At 45.3% G+C, this 14,800-nt stretch overlaps 1 protein-coding gene across 1 annotated transcript in view; it reads left to right on the forward strand.

Annotated features, from left to right (window-relative positions):
* The window catches only part of GALNT17 (polypeptide N-acetylgalactosaminyltransferase 17), a 202,727-nt gene that overhangs the window by 177,549 nt on the left and 10,378 nt on the right, over nucleotides 1-14,800 (forward strand). Inside the window, exons 7-8 of the mRNA XM_069874228.1 lie at nucleotides 11,075-11,260; nucleotides 14,235-14,372. Coding sequence (XP_069730329.1) covers nucleotides 11,075-11,260; nucleotides 14,235-14,372 — 324 coding nt within the window. The remainder of the gene's footprint in view (nucleotides 1-11,074; nucleotides 11,261-14,234; nucleotides 14,373-14,800) is intronic.

A 14,800-nucleotide genomic window follows, 5' to 3' on the forward strand; every position in this document is an offset into this window, starting at 1 on the left:
CAACAGATGATGGTGCCTACCATGTTGAGATGAGCAGCTGTTACTGGGTTGTTAGTCTTAGAGAGTCTTTGCACAATGCTTTACCTGCACACACACCAGGTTTTTAACATGGATTTTTAGCAGAGAGGGACAGCTGACTGTGACAGTCAGTTATCAGTGGGTTTGCTGATGATAGCTTCAGAGCCACAGCAATCGCTCAGGCTTTAAATTTTCATACTTGCTTCAAGTCGCAAAGTATTCATTATTTTAAAGCATAAGACGGTTCTACTGCCAGAGAAAATAAGCAGATGGCAGAGTGAATGGCAAAGATATGATAGAGCTGCCCTGGTCTCTAGCCATCTGGTTTGAGCCTGAGTTTAACATTTCAAACTCGCACATGCTAAGTCTGTCTGCAGCAGACTTGGTGCTGGGAGGGGGAGAACGTTGGGCAGTAGCATGCGACAGCCCACAGACAAGGATGACTTACGTCCCTGAAATGGGCAGATAATTTTTCTCCTCTAAAACAAGGGCCAGATGATGAGGACAGGCTGGGAGAGTTGGGATTGTTCAGCCTAGAGAAGAGAAGGCTCTGGGAAGAACTGAGAGCTGCCTTCCAGTACTGAAAGGGGCTACAGGGAAGCTGGGGAGGGGCTCTTGATCAGGGATAGGATGAAGGGGAACATTGCTAACCTGAAAGAGGGGAGATTGAGATGAGATCTTGGAAAGGAATGTCTTGCTGTGAGGGTGGGGAGGCCCTGGCCCAGGTTACCCAGAGAAGTCATGGATGCCCCATTCCTAGAGGTGCTCAAGGCCAGATTGCATGGGGCTTTGAGCAACCTAATCCAGTGGAAGATGTCCTTGACATGGAAGGGGGGATGGAACTGGATGATCTTTAAGATCCCTTCCAACCCAAGCCATTCTACGATTTTATGACAGCTACGGTCCAAATTTCAGTTGCCCTCCCTGAGCTGCCCATGGGTCATTACTAAAGTGAGGGTCAGGCATCTGCGGCAATGCAGCATTGCTCTTGGGTTTAGCAGGATCAAGAAGGCAGGCTTTACACTAGGGCTTCACGCACCAGGTATGGGCAGGACCCTTTGAAGCCGCTTCTAAGAAGAACAAGATCTGAAACAAAAGTAGAGTGCGTGAAGTAAACCTGACAGTTTCTTTCAACACTGTTGTTCAGAATCCTTTCCCAGCATAATGAATGAGAGAGACCGTGGCATAAACATCAGAGAGCTTAGGAGACATTGTCAGTCTGGCTTTGAACACTGACAAGGCATGAAATACCTTGTGTGCGTACGTGTCTGTGTGTACTCATAGGCATTCACACCAAATAGCAGACGTACACAGACACTGCATGCGTTTCTTCCCTCTGTATTTGCATGCTCTAGTTTTAAACTCATTAGCTGCTCTTTTTGAGGAGTTACTTGAGCCAGTTTGTGCAGGGAGGATAGGCTGAGTCACATTCAGTTGTATCCATCTATAGAGGAGCTCAGCTTCCTTCCAATGCCTTCCCCATCGCCATCTGATGAGAGTATATCTATAATTACAGATCACAAAAGCCTCAGTCGTGATGTGCTAGAGTTAAAAGGAGTGGAGGGGGTTTGGTGGAGCTGGGTGCTGTCAGCTCAGGAACTGCTCTGTGATGCGCCTGCCTCTCTCTGCATAAATAATTCTGTTTCAGAACTGCTCCTTATGGTTAAAATGATATGTGGCACCTTTCTCTCTCCTCCTGCCGCTCCCCACGCGGAATCGTGTTAGTGTGAAGAACGGTCTGCTTCTGATTTTCTCTGAAGACTTTTTTGCATGAAAAATAGATCAAAATTCTCTTGAACTATATATGTTATTTTATTTTTACAGCTTTGACAGAAGTGGTAATAGGAAAATGAAATCAAGATGGTTTTGGTACATTACTGGCATTAAAAAAATTATAAAAGAGCAACTTCCAAGTAGTTCAGGGACAAATCCTGCTGGTATTTTCTGTAGGATGAGCGTATGAAGTCCTATGTGTCGTTCTCCTTCTGCAAGGGCTAACAGGTATTGTTGATGCTGTTTGAAGGTAGTTGTCTTTTATGAGTCTGTAATAATCTTTGCATTATACTATTACAACATAATCAGGTCCTTGTCATGCTGCCAAGGCTGATCAGATAACATGACAGCACTGAGGAATTTTAGTATTGAACTTATTAGAAGAGACCTAGATTTATACCACGATAGTCACAAACCACTTCAGTCTCTAAACTGGAGCTTTGTGCTCCTTGGGAGTGCCAGGCTCAGCCATATGGGAGCTGGTGATACACATTTTGGCTCCCGCTCCAGCCAAGGCTGGGAATTCAGGTGTGAAAGCATCTCTCCAGTATCACCAACCATTTGCAAGATGTGGATTTAAAATATTCAAAATATTCTGTTCCTCCTTTTTTTTTTTTTTTTTTAAATAACTTTTGGAAGTGCTAAAATGGCAAAGCTGCAGTCACTCTGGTTGCTATAGTTTAATTTTGCAGCAATTAAAATATCAGTCCTGATGCACTGCGAAGTGAAATGCAGCAGTTTTTCCCAGCCAAGAGATATGGACACTTGTTATTACAGCTAATCTTCCCCGTGCTGTGCTTGGTGATCAGAGTCCCTTAAATGTAGCTTCCCACCAAGCTCATTCTTATGTATCTTATCTGGTGATAAAGTCAAATCAATAGCTATTGTAGCCAGGAATGATGTGCTATTTAGAACAGGTTGTGTTGCATGTGTTGGAGAAGCACGGCATAAATTTTTCATTGGAAAAGCCTCCGGTTTGAGCAAACACAATTGCAGTGTGTATGTATCATTCTCCTTGAACTGCTGCAGCTCAGAGAAATCGCTGCTTCGCACTGACGTGAAGCTTGCTTTATTCTAATATCTCCAATATTTCAGATGTTAAACTATTTATGTTCCTTGCTGAGTTAAGCAAACGAAAACTGTGGCTATTACCTGGTATTGCTATAGTTTAGGAATTGTGGAGTCAATTGCGCACCTGAGTTCCACTCTCATTTGGCAATTTTAAGTGACTGTTACAAAAGGAATGAATTTAGTAGTCTCAGCAGGAAAGCCAGGACATTTGGATACTGGACAAGCCAGACCTTGCTGTTATTATTGTTCTGGCACAACATAGACAGAAACCTGTCCAAAGCAGTGTCATCTATGAGAATAAAATGCGAGAGAAGAAATGCCAAAAAAAGAAAAATAATTGATTGTTTCAATGCAGTATTGCCCTTTCCTCCCACTTTCATTCTCTGCTTGAATGGACGTGGTCTGATATTGTCTGGTGAGGACGTGTCCATTAAAATTTCATATTTTAAGGAAATTGCATGTGAATACCAAACCAGGTCTGGCTGCTTGGCCCTGATCCTCTTGGAAAGAGTTTCCATGGCCTCGTGGGAGGTTTAGCAGTGAAATTCTTTACCCTTTCAGCTGCAGGATTACGAGTCCTTGTCACTTCTTTGTAGAGGTTTCCAAGATAATTTATTAGTTGTTCAGGGTGAGTTGTATTCAGATTTCCAACAAGAGGAGGGTGTCTGTTGGATCCATCAGTGCTCATGTTGTCCCTACCAGCGTGGTGTTGCTTTCTTCTGAGATCAGTATACCCAAAGGTTTACCTCCCAATGCACTTCCTCACGCTGAGAAATGCTTTGCTCTCTGGTTGTTGGTTGTTGGTCTTGGCTGTAGCTACTGTGCCTTTGCTGGATCTACCGCATAGTGACCTCCAATTGGCACCTCCACTGCTTTTGTACCAATTCTTACAGCAGAAGTCATCTCTTGATGTGATCTCTGAAAATCCACATATCCAAATTAAAAGGTAATCCTCTTCAAGGAGTGCTGGTGGTCACCTGCAGAGAACATGAATACTCTATTTCACTGCAGTGGAAGTAAAAAGTTCCCAATGAGAACTGATTTTCCTTCTTTTTTCTTCCCCTTTTTGTGTGAGGTTTCTTAACTCACCTTCATGTAATTCAACATAACGTTTCTACTGAAGAGCTTGCTGTGATTGTTACATGAGATGGCGGCATTCGCAACAGTTGGAAGAAACGCTTCGGTGATGATATAGGATATAACGTATATATAAATATGTATAACGAGATAAAGTATTATCCAGCTTGCTGTGTGTGAGAGGTATGCAGCTTCTGAGTGTCACCCGTAAACAGCCATCAACTAATGATGTGGAGGTGTTTATTTACCCAAATTTGGATTTAACAGGCTTGCTATGGTGTGTGTCTCTCATCTCTACATTAGAAGGACCCGGTGGGGTGGAATCAAGGTACTACAGCGATGTTAGACTTTTTGTGAGTACCAAACTATGAGGTTTTCTAGAGGAAATATGACTAACACGGCACCTTTGCTCTGTGCTGAGGATGCTTAAATAACAGGCAGGAACTGCATTACCTCTCTCTTAAGAAGGATTTTAAGTGTAAGGGATGGTTGCTCCAAAAACACGGTGTATTTACTAATCCTAATCCCACTGACTGGGGGTGAGGAGTTTGGCTTGGGCTTTCTTGCCCCACATCAGCATCCTCTGCTCCAGTCTCTGCCTCCCATGATGTCCTGTGGGGATGTGGGACAGAGCACAGCCAAAATAGGAACAGAAAGGAGAGAAATTGCTTCCGATACATAGCTGGAAATGTATCTGTACGTGTTGTTTCTTCTGAAAAAAACAAAAAGGAATAATTTGGAGAGATACCATCTCTCAGAACTATATCAGGGAGCATGTGGAGAAATGATTATTTCTTTGCCTTTTTTGCTGTTTCTCAATGTTATTATTTGGGTCTTTGTTCTGATTTGTTCCTTATTATTTTAGCTGCCCTGAGTAATTATGTTTTTCTCTTAAATTAGGAAGTTACTTTTAAAAGAAATGAGGGGGATGAAGATAAAGCAAAGCTGTTAAATGGGAAATCTATTGCTAATTAAGGCTCGGGTTTGTTAATCACCTTAGAAATGAAGTTATCAGCTGAAAAAGCCTGGAGTTTGTGTAATGAAAGTTTGGAGCAGTTTTCCCCCCCTGTTTCCTTCTGTCACAATACATTCAGAGATTAAAAGTTTACCTTGCAGACTCATCTTGACACCACTAGACATGATGTCTCTTTGCATTAACTGTAGGCGGGCTCGAGCTGTTCTAGGATATATTTCAGTCTGAATAGTTAAAATTTGGCAAAGTTATAAGCAACTAAAGTCAGGATCATTTAATGGGAGCTGTCAGTGTTCATTACTGATGTCACGCCACGCTCCAGCTAGAACGCCATGTCCAGGACCCAAGGTAGACCCTGTCCCTTCTTATTTTTTGTTATTATTGTTATTATTAATGATATCCCAGGGATGAAGAGGAAACACAGAATTATATAAAGCAGTGACCCAGGGGTGCCGATAGTATGGCTTTTCATCTGGAGGAGGATGAGGAGAGGAGGAAGTGCTGTGCTGTGCTGTGCTGTGCTGTGCTTGGGGAGGACTCTGTCCTGGCACTCCATGGCTGGAAAGGGGTGAGGGACTGGCCCCAGTGATGCCTCTAATATAAGAATCATAGAATTGTTAACGTTGGAAAAGACCTCTAAGATCGTCCAGCCCAACCATCAGCCCAACACCACTGTGCCCAGTAAACCATGTCCCAAAGCGCCAAGTCTTCATGTTTCTTTTTTAACAGAAAAATCTTGCAGACATCCTTCTCCCTTTTTCTTATGTTGACCTGCTTTGTGCCGAAAAAACCAAACCAACCCAGGTGGAGAGCCCAAATTCCCTTGTATGGACTGCAGCCACGTGAAGAAAATCACAACGTACAAATCAGTCTGTTTTCTCAGGGGAAGCAACCCCAACATCAGTATTTTCTGATGAAAGTGTTCTCAAATTAATAATTTTATCTTCTGCTTCCCTGCCAGTGGGCACCATGGTGTAGCAAGGGCTGGTTGAAGAAAGCTAGATAACAGAAAAAGGTTTTCTTAGTATATATACATTAAACCTCTGTTTTCAAAGTTAAGTTATTCAGCCTTCCCCCTGTGTGTGTCCTTTGCTGCTCAGCAAGTGCTGGCTGGGCTTCAATGGAGGGGATGGGGCGAGACAAGGCAGCAGCCCCACGTGCTCAGCATCCTCCTGCTTGCCCCAAGAGGCATCCAAACACATCTTCTGGGTTGCTCCTTCCAAGCAAACCTGACCTGAAGCACTGATAGCCCCACCAGCCTCAAGGCATGAGCGTGGTCAACCCCTCCAGTACATATTTCTAGCGCAGATGATGCCTTCAGGCTGGTGTAGTGTAAGACAGGCTTCTGGCACGCTCCTGGGTGGTGGATCTCTTTGAGTCACCCTTTTCTGCCTGGCTGGCTCCTTTGACATTAGGCAGATTGCCCAAAGCCCTTTTGTTTGAATAATGCTCCTTGAGAGTAATTGCTGGCTCTGGCAGACAGGAGCAAAGCAAATTGATGGCTGCAGTATATTTTTGAGGGCAAAGGGGATCGTGAGCAGTAATTGTTCTTAACTGCTTAGCACTTGGAAAATTGTTTCTGTGGCTGTTGCAGGGAGCTGGGAGAGCAAAATGGGGATTTTCTCTGTGGCTCTATTACACTCACAAAGGACCTCAGTAGGTTGTGAGCAGTCTTCCGTTCCCTCTCCACTCCTAGAAGCATGGTGACCGCAGGGTATGTCCTCTTCCCTAGGCAATGCCAAGGTGTCTCCTCCCTCCACTTGCTCACAGTCCCATCTAACAGGCCTGGGCACCACTGTTTTCCAGGATGCTCCCAAATCCTTGCGTCCTAGCTGTCATTGGGAATGTTTTATAGAGTCCTCCAGAAGATAAGTGTAAAAACCACTCTTTGACTTTGTGAATGGAGGCCTGGAGGTGGATGGCAGAGGAGAGGCTGATGAAATAGGGTGCTATCGAATATAGCTGAGTGCTCGCACCCCCACAGTGACATGCAGGTACAGGTGCACAAGAAAGGCACCTGGGCCTCCTCTGTTGCTCTGCTACCCACCTTGAGTTATCCCAGAGCAGGACACTGAGGTATCAGCTGTTTCATGAGTACTTTCTCATGCCCATGATGCCTTGGTGCTTCTGGAGGGGGATTAGAAAGCAAAGTTGGGTCATCCCATCACTGGAGCAAGGTGATGCAGTTTTGTGCCAACTAAAATGTGCCTCCCACAAACACTTCTAGAAGGTGCATGGCTGATGCAGTTTCCGCTGTACTTAAACATTTCCCTGCTTCATCGGACTTACTGCTTTTCCATGCTGAATTCCTAGGACAGTCACATTTTGCTTGGAAAGTAATTGCAAGAGTATTACCCGCCAGCTTTCTGAACAACACATCAAACATCTCTGGGTGATGGATTTGTTTAGGATTTCTTCATTAGAATTTAGTGTTAACTGGTTATTTATATATCCAGACATCTTTCTGTGTGTTTGATTACTCCTGTGTGTAGACTGATGAAGAACTTACCGAGTCACTGCCATTTACTGGAGGGGAATGCTTCTATTTTTATTTCTGCGTCTCTTTACGGGTGGATGACTGGCAAGCTAATAGTTGTGTTGAAATTTGAATGTCAGAAAATAAGGGAGAAACTTGAGACTTGCTCGTTGTGTTTAACCTGCTGCGTTACAGACTGTATCTTGAGTCTTCAAACATGCCTTTACATCCCATCCATGTGCGTTTCATAAAACGCAATGATTCTGGTTTCATCCTTTGTAGGAAGCAAGATAAAAGACCGTGCCTCGTTAAATAGGCTAAACATTAGTTCATTTGACAATACCTTGTTTTTCTGATTGGTCTTATATTTGTGCTGGCTCTTGATTAACCATCTACAAAGAGGTTATTCTTCAAAGAATTAGCAGAAACAGCATGCTGGACTGATTGTCCTGTTAATGCTGTTAGTTTCAGTAAATAGAGTATTTTAAGCAATTGTAGGTTGATTTGCTACGACCATGAAAAATCTACTTAATAGGAAGGTTGTCTATTTGTTAAAGGTCTTGGTGGGACAAACGGCTGCTCAATAGGACATAAATGTAGGTTTCCAAGGAGCAGGGCATCAGGGCATCAGTCAGGCGATGGCTTCCAGACTTGCTGGAGGATGGATAGTCTGCCAAGACCTTTAGGTTGTGGTGTCTCACAACTCATTTCATGTTTGCACTGAGAGAACAAAGTGTGGGGCCTTTCTTGGGGCTATTCACCATTCCACAGTTGTGGTTATTGCGAGGATGGAGCAGCACACTAAGCTTGTAGAGCAAAGCCACCTTATGCTTCACGGCCATGGAGGATGTCTCCTGGATTGAAGACCCTGTGCTGTCACCTGTGGACACGTCAGTGTGTGCTTTTGCATGTCAGTGGGAACAGAAAGTCTTTGCCCAGGCCATGTGGGAGCGAGCAACGTCTTCCTGGGGCCATGGTTTACTCCTCTGTAGCCTGAGGACGGTGATGCTGGGTACCTCTTGGATGTTTCCCATGTAATAGTCCTCCTTGTTCTCATTGTTACCAGCAGAGACGGTTATAAATGCCTTGTAAAAACAGTTAGATTTTTTAATTTACAGTGACAATTTAGGCTTTATTTAAGAGACAGAAGTGTGGTCTTTCATTGTATAAGTGCCTTTTTGGAATTAAATTTTTATTGATCACTCTGGAACTGGTTTGTGGACACATTTATAACCAATGCCCTTTGCACAATGCCCAACACTCTTTCTCGCTCAGGCTGTTACAATATGTGTGTTTCAAGATAGTGTGTATGGATATTCCAGAAACCTAGGAAAGCTGTCTAGCATAAAGCCATGTGAATTATTTAAGTAGAGCTTGGAAAGACAATATTGCACCCTTACTGCCAGAGGCAAGCATGCTGGAAAATGACAGTTTAATTATGTCATGGTTTTTACATTTTAACAATAATGATTCTGATCTCAGATCAGGACAAAACCTAAGAAATCCCCCAAACCACAAAACCAGGTGGTGCTGGGGATCTTCCAGGACTGGCAGTTTTATTCAGCAGGTTTGGGAGCACCTCAGGGCAAAACTTAATGCTCCTTTTTTCACTGAGATGTTAAGGGACTAAAGAACTGAGCAGTCAAGAAGCAAAGGCAGTTTCTGTCTAACTGTTGCCTTTAAAAACATGGGTTTTTTGTAAGAACTGCCTTGCTTGCTCCTTATTTACTTTGCCGGCATACATCCTGTTGCAAAACACCGCTTCTTCGGCAGCCCCCGGCAGCAGGACGGTGAGTTCTGGGGTCGGGGGGAGCTTTTTGAGGCGGTGGGAGCTTCCCGGAGCCGGGAAAATCCCAGAAAAACCCAGGCGGGGGCGGGGCTCCTGGCGGCCCCACAGGCCGGTCCCGCGCGGGGCCTGACGGGAGGGGGCGGTCCCGGCGGCCCCCGCGGGGGATTTAAACAGTCCCCTGGGAGCCCCGCGATCGGGAGCACGGCGGAGAGGAGCGGGGCAGTTCGAGAAGGCAGGGCACAGAGAGGACCTAGGGACTAGACGGAAGACACCGAAGACCATGGTGGCCACCCGACAGAAGGTTAAAGGTGGCCCCGTGCTGCAGCAGGCAGGGTGGATGCTGCCACCCAGCCAGAGCCACAGTGGGTGCAGCAGCTCCCCAGCCCCTGGGCTGCAGGCAGGGCCCCCTCCCACACCAGCTCATGCCTCTGGTACTGGCTCCACTGGTGAAAGCTGCACTCGAGTGGGGGGACTCCTTCACACGGTGGAGGAGCTAAGGGAGGAGGTAAAGAGGCTGATGGCCATCAGGGAGAGTGTGAGGGAGATAGACCAGTGGAGTAGGGCCCTCTCACTAACTCAGCAGCCTGCTGGAGCTCATATGTCCAAACACCACCCACCTGCAAACTGCAGGGTTGGGGGAACAAGAGATGGGGAGTGGCAGCAAGTTCCTGCCAGATGAAAGAAACCTGCTCCCCTCACCCAGACAGCAAAACCCCAGATCCCCCTGGTGAACAAGTACCAGGTGCTCCAGGTGGAATCTAACCCTGAGGATGATGGTTCCCACAGCCTAGAATCCTTCCCTAGGCTGTACCATCCTCAGAAAAAGATAAAAACATCCTCCATCAAGAAGAAGAGGAGAGTCATTGTTGTAGGGGACTCCCTCCTAAAAGGAACGGAGGGACCCATTTGCAGACCAGACCCGCTCCACAGAGAGGTCTGCTGCTTGTTGTCCTGCCCGTAACTTACGTCTCCTGGGCTTGGGGTGTGCACGTGCACTGCCTTGGTTGGGCTAACCCCCCACTCTGAGATTAAAAAGGGCAACTGATACAGCCAGGAAGCTCCTCATGGGGAGAGTGGGGTGAATGGGGTCGGTAAAATTTAGGGAACGCAGATGGGATAAAAGGTGGTGAGCCTGGAACAGATCCCAGAAACGATGGGTGTTATAACAACTGTGTAGAATGATAATGTGGAGCAGAATGCAAAATAAGTGAAACCAGGGTTATTAGGCCCATTTGGCATATGTGTTTGTAATGATCACATGGTGCCTGGTGTCCTGGATGTCTAATTTAAGATAAGTACCTTCCTGGTGAAGACAAACAGGGAGGGGAGGTTCCAGGTATGGCCTGTCATTCTCTGAATTTCCTTTCTGCGTGATAAGAAGATCTCAAAAGATTTTATTAACTTGTAAACTGTGATTTAAGGTAATTTTAAACAGCATGTGAAAGAAAAATAATGAACAAATGTTTTCAAGTGGGAGAAATCTGTCCCTGCCTTATGTTTCACTGAGTCATCCCTTCTGCAGGAGGAGATTTTGCAATTGCTTCAACTATTCCAGTTACTAATACTCCTTATTTAGTAGCAACATGCCTGTAAACTCAGCACCCCATCCTACAACACATTAATACCACATGCTGGATGTAGACCTGAGATCCTTCTAATGTTGACATGTGGTTTTGCTCTGGGCATAGGTTAAATTCTCCCTGCGTGTCTTGCCATCGAGCAAAGGCCAAACTTGGCCATGAATTTCCACTTTCCAGCTAGATGATGCAGTGCTCTGAACCCACCGGGATGTCATAGAAACCCCAAGACCCATCACTTCTTTATCTTTGATTTATATGTGGGCCCTCTACATCATGGCAGAGCCCTGTGCTGAGGGTGTTGTCTGGTTGCATTGCAGGTGTGGCTGTGTGGTGGCAGCATGGAGGTCCTGCCCTGCTCCAGGGTGGCTCACATCGAGCGCAAGAAGAAGCCCTACAACAACAACATTGGTTTCTACACCAAGCGCAATGCCCTGCGGGTGGCTGAGGTGTGGATGGATGACTACAAATCACATGTCTACATCGCATGGAACCTGCCACTGGAGGTATGACCGTTGCACCTTATCCTAAGACTTCACTTTATTGGATGAAATCCTTTAATTATAGAGCATTTGGTGCCCCTAGTGAAGGAGACCCTTAAACGCCTTGCGTCACATCCCTAGCTGTGGCAGTCAGCAGAGCTGTCTCGGCTTTGATGGAGCTGCTGGGAGACCTGCAGACTTTGGAGGAATTCCTACAGTTCACATCAGCGTTTTTATTTTCATTTCTCAGACTTAAACCTGTATTGTAGTGTTTATCTCCCTGTTGAGTGTTTACACAGCATGAATATATGTCATTATACTGCTCCGCAGATGGAGTCTGTCTGTAAAGTCGGTTGGCAGAAGATTATTAATATCAGCATCATTAGTGCATGAGTTTTTTTCCTGCAGCTCGGGCAGGTCTGTGTTACGTGCAGCCCAACACGGGTTTCCTAGCTTGCAGATGCTGTCAGTGCTCAGAGCTCTCTGTGTTCTGTTTGTGGCCCAGGTGCCTGGGCTGTTTGCTCTCACAGCGTTGGGGAAGTCAACCCCAGCTGGGCCAGTCCCCATCCTCCCTCTCAGCCCCTGCCTCTGGTCATGCCAAAAGAATAAAAAGAGGTGGTGGGGATGGGGAGGCAGCACTGCCCTCCAGGTGATGGTGGGATGAGGATTCAGGGTGCCCTGCAGAGTCCCCCCCAGCCTCTCCACCTGCATTGTACATCTGCACAAGTGCTGGGCTGCACTGTTGAAGTGCAAGGAAAAACCATTGCTGTGTGTTGCCAGACCCTGTGTGAGCACCCTTTTGGTGCTAAAAATAAACATGAAATATTCATACTTTGTCGATCACACCCCTGCAAATTGCTGCTTCAGTTCTGATCCTGTTGCAGCAGCGTCCCCGGCTGGCAGCACTGTGCTCCGGGGCATTTTGAAAAGCATTAAAATGTAAAACCAGGAGCTGCTGCTTTCTGAAGAAAGGTTACATCTGAGGAGAGTTACTGACATTCAAAGCCACAGTAGTCACAACTTTATACTGCATCAGAGAACAACAGGTACCTGGGAAGGGTCAATGAGCTGCCTGCGCTGCTGATTTGTTGTTCTGGGGATGGTGGGGAGTCCTGGGTTAGTTTGTTATTGAGAAACAGATAAATGGAGATGGAAAGAAATGTAGGATGGCTCTGGCTGTGACAGGCAGTGCTTCAAGCATTTGGAGAGGCAGAGTTGCCCGCAGGACTGAGCGATTTCAAGTCTTAAAAATAGGTTGCAAGATCCAAATGCCCATAGGCAGAGATCATAAATTACTGCAGGCTCAGCCAGCAATCCTTAGGCTGATTCATTTTTAGAGGTGAGGCACCATGGTCTGGCTCAGGAATGGCTTTGGAGCATGGCAAAACAGGATTAAAATTCAGCAGGAAGCTGCAGGTCCTATATAGCTCAGAAAAGGCAGCATCACACAAGTCAGGGCTAGGGATAGGTCTGTGGGAACAGATCTGTGGGAACAGATTTGAGATTTTTATGTAGGTCTTACCAGTAAAATCAAGATTTAATTTTAGAGAAGCCTAGTATGGCAGGTGCAATTGTGCAGGGGTGTGTGGATCCACACTGTATTATTTTGAGATGCTGCTACATTCAAAACCAAGCCAAACCCCATGTCCTGAATATTTCGGGTGCTGACTGGTTTGTGGGCCCACTTTGCTCTGCATCCCATCTCGCCCACTCAGATTTCAGCCTGTCCTACCTGTCTACACTGAATCATCTTTATTTTTACCTGTGCGCTACCAGTCGCGCATTAAAATGGTGTCTTCTCTGAAGCAGAGTGAATAATTCATTAGAAGATCATTACAGGCGTTGTAATGGAAAATCGCTTTCCTAGCTTTATTTAATGATCACTAGAAAAGGCAAGAACAGGTGCTAAAATAGAGTAGAAACCCAGACACCTGTAGGATGGAGTAAAAGAGGCTGCAATGAGCCTTTGGTTCCCTTCACCTGGCTGCTGCATTTGTTCCCCAAATTCTGTAATGGAATAAAATGTAAAATGTGGAGGGGGAGGAGGGCAGCGCTCTCCAGCCCCTGCTCCTGGCTCCAAGATTATTCTTCCAGGGACAGCTACCATAGCTTTGTCTGCTTTTAAACCAGCTCAAGCAGTGGGGTTCCTCTGTGTCTCCAGGGAGACTGTTTCGCTGCGTAATTATCCAAATTGTTGAGAGGTTTTTCTGAGGTTCAGCCTCAACTTCTCTTCTCCTGCTATTTTTATCCTTTATTCTTAGCTACCTGCCTCTATTGTATATGAATCTTAAATCTTTTTCTTTTATCTTCTTTCCTTCACCCCCCTACCTTATTTTACACCTTCTAACTGTGCTGTCCTCTGTGTTGACTTTTAGTAGAGACACGAGCCTTGGGGAGTAAGGGGAAGGGGCTGGTGCTCAGTCCATAGTCAGGGTTTGCATTTCCAGGAAACAATGCGTAACCGGCTTTTAAATCCTGATGGACGTTTGCTGTTAAGCTTTTCTGGAAGTCCTGCACATCAGCACCTGAATGGGAAGTCAAATCTTTTAAAAATACTTTGTTGTTGTGCCCATCGACAAATTCAGTCAGTTTAGAGATACATGCAAAGCCCCGGGGGAATCAGTTGGAACCTTCACTTGTTACACTGCATTTCTCATATTTCCATCAAAACCTTTTTTTCTTTTCGGTACTCTTCTCTAAATTACTTCCCAGGACCAAAGCTTGTCCACATCACTCTGGTGGCCATTGCGAGGATGCCTTTAAAACCTGTGAGAAGGGCACGTCTCCTCCTCACTGTGGCTGTGAAACCCAAGTCTTGCTTCTGACTTCCGTGAGGATATTTTCAGCTTGGCCCCACATGCTAAAATCCTGGCATGGCCTCTGTTTGGAGTTACTCAGCTCTTGGCAGTTTCCTGGTAGCTTGACCGTGATCTCAAACATCAGTGAAATACGCTTTTTAAATATCCGTTTGGTGATGTGCTGTGTTTTTATTTTTCAGAATCCAGGTATTGATATTGGGGATGTTTCTGAGAGAAAAGCATTAAGGAAGAGCTTGAAATGTAAAAATTTCCAGTGGTACCTGGACCATGTTTATCCAGAAATGAGGAGATACAACAACACCATTGCTTATGGCGAGGTAATTAAGGCTGAGCAGTCCCTTAGATCAGACTGGTAATATTTACAGCTGGTGAGTCTCTGCTGAGAAATAGCCTCAAAGGAGAGGAATGTAAATCAAAAACCTACTGTTTGTATAATTATGTGGATTTGTATAAATCTGTTCAGAGTTTCTTCTAAAAAAACCTAATTTGGGATTTATTTCTGACCTTAGAGACCATATAAAGTAAAATATTCTAATACCTCTTTTACTGAGTTGACAGAAAGTTATCTCTATTACCCATTGACTCTATGGATTAAGCTGCTGTATGTATATTTTTAATACATAGTCGTTCTGCAAAAGCCTTTGACTTAAACTCAGCCTAATTCCTAACAAGGTCTCTGTAGGATACAGTGCGTTGTCACAACAGCTTAAAGACGAGATAAAGTAAGGAGGCTTAATTCAATCTC

Source organism: Phaenicophaeus curvirostris, chromosome 21 (genome assembly GCF_032191515.1).
Source record: "Phaenicophaeus curvirostris isolate KB17595 chromosome 21, BPBGC_Pcur_1.0, whole genome shotgun sequence".
Classification (NCBI taxonomy): Eukaryota; Metazoa; Chordata; class Aves; order Cuculiformes; family Cuculidae; genus Phaenicophaeus; species Phaenicophaeus curvirostris.